We start from the raw sequence: 4,721 nt of genomic DNA, 5'->3' as shown, positions 1-4,721 counted from the left end.
AAAAAGAAAAACCCATAAATAAGCTAGTATGTAAAACCAAAAGTGTAAATTTTTTTTAATTAATTACGCCGTAAGGCGTTTCCCTTTGGGATTAACTTCCCTGGATGCCACTGTGTAATGCCTTGAGCCGTTGATCCATTGTGTTAGACGATTAAAAAAATCTCTTCCGTCCGATCATTATAGGCGGTTGCACATTGTAAGTCCGATCATTATATGTTGGAAGTTAATTATCCCTGTGTGCCACTATGTAATGTGACCGATTCATTCTCCTTGCAACGCATCACATCTCGCAGCGCATCACATCTGGCCAGCATGCACTCTTCAGGTTACCTGTATTCCCATGTTTCTAATGGCGAATAGGTATAAGGAAATGTTACCCTGCATGATATCCAGGGCAGCCACAGTCGATGTAATATGGAGCGGAATGGGCGGGACAAGGAACGGTGCACTGCAACTGGTAAGCTTGTATTTTTTTTTTTTCAATTACCATTTTGTTTTACTTTCTGATTACTAAGATGCAGTTTTCTGTGACTTGCAGAAGATGCAGTTTTCTGTGACTTGCAGATGTATGCAGAATTGCAAGTGCTTTCACCGTTGGTTCCTGATCGAGAGGTTTACTTTCTTCGATTCTGCAAACAGCACGCTGAGGGCGTATGAGCAGTGGTAGATGTATCTGTTGATGGCCTTCGAGATAATTCGCCTGCGGGATTTATGAAATGCAGGAGGTTGCCTTCTGGTTGTTTGATTCAGGACATGCCCAACGGGTATTTCAAGGTTGTGCCCGAATCTTATATCGCTGATAATGGGGAATAGGAATTATCAGGCGGGTACAGTAACCAATTAATCTCAGATGTAATGTATATGTGTTTGATGAGATATCAGGCGACACGGGTAGAGCATGCGGAGTATGATGTTAGTGGAGTGCACAGGCTTTACCGTTCTCTGTTAAATTCGGGGATTTTTTTTTCCCTTTCTTCCTTCATTGCTAAAATGTGGGAGTTTGTCCAATGAAGTCAGTTGTGTCATGTGTGGATAACGCCTGAAATTGAAGGGCTGTCGTTCGCAAGGTGTCATGATGATCAGCCGGTGTTTGGTGTTGATATTGGTAGCATGAGGACGGATAGAGGTTGGTATTAGGAACGCGTACGCAGTTGTTTTCTGTGTGGATAATTTAAGAATGGGATTGGAAGCTTGGTGTTATTGTGAGTCAGTTAGGATTCCTATGGCTTTCTGGGATTCTTATTCTTTTCTTTATTTATATTGTGGGTTGATTGAGTTATGAATTGAAGATGGACTTAAATTCAACAGCAGTTTGTATCATTGGAAAATGTCATACAGAAGAATTGTTATTTGGTATTGGTACCAGAAGACAATGTCTGGATGGAGTTGACATTCTGTATGGGATTGGAAGCTTGGTGTTATTGTGAGTCAGTTAGGATTCCTATGGCTTTCAGGGATTCTTATTCTTTGCTTTATTTATGTTGTGGGTTGATTGAATTATGAATTCAAGATGGGCTTAAATTCAACAGCAGTTTGTATCATTGGAAAATGTCATACAGAAGAATTGTTATTTGGTATTGGTACCTGAAGACAATGTCTGGATGGAGTTAACATTCAGTAGTTGTGTTCGGTAAGAGGTGAAGCTGAGATGGTTTATGTTGTATTATAGAAATCTCCAGGAGCATATCAAGCAAATATTTTCGCTCTTGGACTTCGAAGAATAACAGTGGAAATTGGGTGTTTTTTTACTACAGGAAATTGGAACCGTTTTTCCTTGATTTTAATATTTATGTCTATCTGTTAAAAACTTGAAATTAATGCAAATGCAATCACATCATTTTTTCAAGAAATATTCATGCTAAAATATCGGCCGGCTTTAACCAGAACTTATTATGAACATGCAGAAATATTCATGCTAAAAAATTGGTATAGGATCCGGAGTTGGGACTTCTAATTTCTGCCCCGAGAGACTATTTTTACTTTTGCTATTTCATAATTTTCTTCATAAATATTGATACCCCATTTCAACTAGAACTTCAACGGTTCAAGAGGGCCAAAAAGTATGAGACCCTTGTAATTATGCTGGTATGGTCGCTTGATAAATGCTGGTATGGTGTTAGGTTCTTATCCCTTCATTGGTGACTCCTTGCAAGGCACATATGACAAGGTAAATGAATCTCTGCTGCTTTTGACTTTTCAAACAGGCCGGATGGAGGGAAATACTTATTTTGTTGTTACTAGTGGTGGCTTAGATTGTTCATGATCCACTTGTACTTCCAGAGGATATGAATCCAACACTTGCAAACTTACTCGAAGGTCTTCTTTGCAAGGGTAAGTGACTTTTCTCAATTGAATGTTTTACAGAGCAGATTTTAATTTTAAGAGTTGCATTGCTGCAAATTTTGAAATTCACCATAATAATCAAGCTGCCACTATTGGATTTCACAGATCCGAAGAAAAGGATGGATTTCACAGATCCGAAGAAAAGGATGAGCTTAGAGGCTGTTGCAAGGCATCCGTGGGTTATGAAGGATTTCACGTCAACTGTGCAGGTTTTGGGGAAATGTGAACAGGGTAGCTCCAGATATCATTCTGATCATCATGAGCAAACTGTAGCTTCCTCTGAAGCATTGTCAGAATCAGTTTAACAGGGATGGTTATGGTTTTTATTTTTACATATTTCATGGCTGCTTAGTCATGGAAGAGATGCTGTGGTTCTTCGGAAGAGAGGGTTCCTTTTCTCATTGTATTTATATTGAGTTGCTCTATGATGCTTTATTTGCCTGTATGACTTTAGATATTCAGCGGCATGCTTTAGTTGGAATTCCTTCTAATGCAATTGGGACCTCAAAGGAATATTATTTGACAGTTCTAACCATGCAAATAATAATCAAGAATCACATGATATGGTGGCTAATGTTCAAACTTCAAACTTTCAAAGCACTTCACTGTCAAGAGCTCTGGGGGAATTCTTCAAGATATCGGTGTGTCAGTTGCAGATTATGTGCTGGTAAGGTTGCAGCAAGCAAGTTCAGTGTCTCTGTTGTAAAATATGTGCTGTTAAGATGTAGCAATCAAGTTCTTCATACTAGGAATTCCCTGGTGTAATTCACAATCAAATAATATTGCAATTTGTGCATCCTCCTTGTAAAGGGATGTGAGGCGGAGGGTTTTAAGCACCTTGTGCATGTAATAACTCTATTTATGATAGCTTATTTTTTACGGCTTTGTGCAACCTGTTTTCAAGCTAGGTTGGTTGCCAGTCCAAATATCTGCAGAGATCTTGGCCATTTCAAATTGATCTAGAATCGGTCAAGTTAGTTTTCTTGTAGTGGAATATTATAAAGACCTTTCCTTTTATGGTTGTGGTACACAACTTGACGAGTGTAACAATAGAAAAGCAAGCTAATTGTGTGGCCAGGTTTTTCATGGCAGTGATGGAACTATCCCTGAATAAAATGGTCATATGGGGCTTCATATTTAGATTGTGATTTTTATTCTTATCTATTGATGATGCATCTGTATATTCACAAACGAAACCCAATAGATTCGTTGCTGATTTCTTGGAGCTGAGGGTTTCTATAACAAGCTGATTGGTACCAGAAAGCCACCAAAGATGCGACTTTGAATGGAGGATTTTGGGAAATCTCTAAACTGATTTTGTCTACTCATTTGCTACATGGCTGAGTTTGATCAGATTTCCAGTTGGTGCTTATACCAATCCATTGAACTGATAAGAAGGCATTAGAGTGTTGGTATTAAATGGCTGATTGAACTGTGGAACCTTGCTTGCGGATTGAGTTCCATTCCCTTTATATTGGCCTCTATTATTTAATTATTGTGCAATAAGCACTGGTAAGGAATCAACGCTTTAATTTATACAGTGATGTATGAATAGCCATTTCATGTTTTTGCTTGAAATTGCAATATCCATCTTTGTCTGAGCTTCTAATTTTAAGCTTTTGCAAGTGGGGTTAAAGCTCAGCAGTGAAGATGGTTGTATGTTAAGGCAACCACTAAAGTTAAATTTCTTGAGCCATGAATAAGCAATTGGAGCCATGTGCAAATCTCTGGGTGATTTTGACAGAAAAGTACGCGCTGTCACGACAGCTTAACCAAATGAAAGTCCTCGTGTTCAGTTGTTTGCCCCTCAAGGGCCACTTTAATTGTTCAAGTGGGCTGCTTCTTGTGTCTGATTCCTAGGCATTGTAATGTTTCTATCTGAGCTTTAGAAGGAAGCGATTTCAAAGAAAAATTGCAATTATTCTAGAACTTGGAACTCAGATAGTGAAGATTGCAGACGAAGAGAGTTGAATGGGGAGATGCTGGAAATTTCGGGTATTGTACAAACTTGAAATGGTAACTCATAAGTCAAAACTGAAATCTATATTACAATTTTTGTATTCATTATGTATTCAAAACCAACTGTTTTTCAATTTTTAATTACACAATTTTTTTCATGTTTAACTTGCAACTAGATTGAGATGTTATGCTGTGCAAGGAAAGGAGACTTGGCATAAATGGAAGTTGCCTGTAATATTAGTTTTGAATGTGCTAGATTGTTGACACTGAAAATAATATTTCTTACACTTGGTGTGCATTTGGTCGTGATAATGTCCATCGATATTTTGTTCCAGTTTTTTGGTGGCTTGTAAGTTCAATGCATTATATCTTTATTTGTGATGTTTTTCGAAATTTCCATTTTATCATTAAATTCTTTC

General features: G+C 38.0%; 1 protein-coding gene across 5 annotated transcripts; it reads left to right on the top strand.

Annotated features, from left to right (window-relative positions):
* Positions 1-246: 246 nt before the first annotated feature.
* LOC149240469 (serine/threonine-protein kinase GRIK1-like) lies at positions 247-2,679 on the top strand. 5 transcript variants are annotated; one of them, XR_016246534.1, is made up of 4 exons: positions 247-457; positions 548-1,126; positions 2,205-2,331; positions 2,476-2,679. XR_016246534.1 is itself a non-coding variant. In XM_089373718.1 (3 exons), exons 1-3 carry the CDS (start codon positions 2,111-2,113, stop codon positions 2,646-2,648), a joined length of 309 nt encoding a protein of 102 aa, XP_089229844.1. In that variant the 5' UTR covers positions 1,152-2,110; the 3' UTR covers positions 2,649-2,679. The 5 variants fall into 5 exon arrangements, 1 of the variants encoding a protein (XP_089229844.1); XR_016246535.1 differs by having other exon boundaries at positions 539-774; XR_016246533.1 differs by having other exon boundaries at positions 539-1,126.
* The last annotated feature ends 2,042 nt before the right edge of the window (positions 2,680-4,721 follow it).

The sequence above is a fragment of the Pinus tabuliformis genome, chromosome 8 (assembly GCF_031772625.1).
Source record: "Pinus tabuliformis cultivar Carrire ecotype Pingquan chromosome 8, CPIR1, whole genome shotgun sequence".
NCBI lineage: Eukaryota > Viridiplantae > Streptophyta > Pinopsida > Pinales > Pinaceae > Pinus > Pinus tabuliformis.
This window is presented reverse-complemented; position numbering and strand designations above follow the sequence as displayed.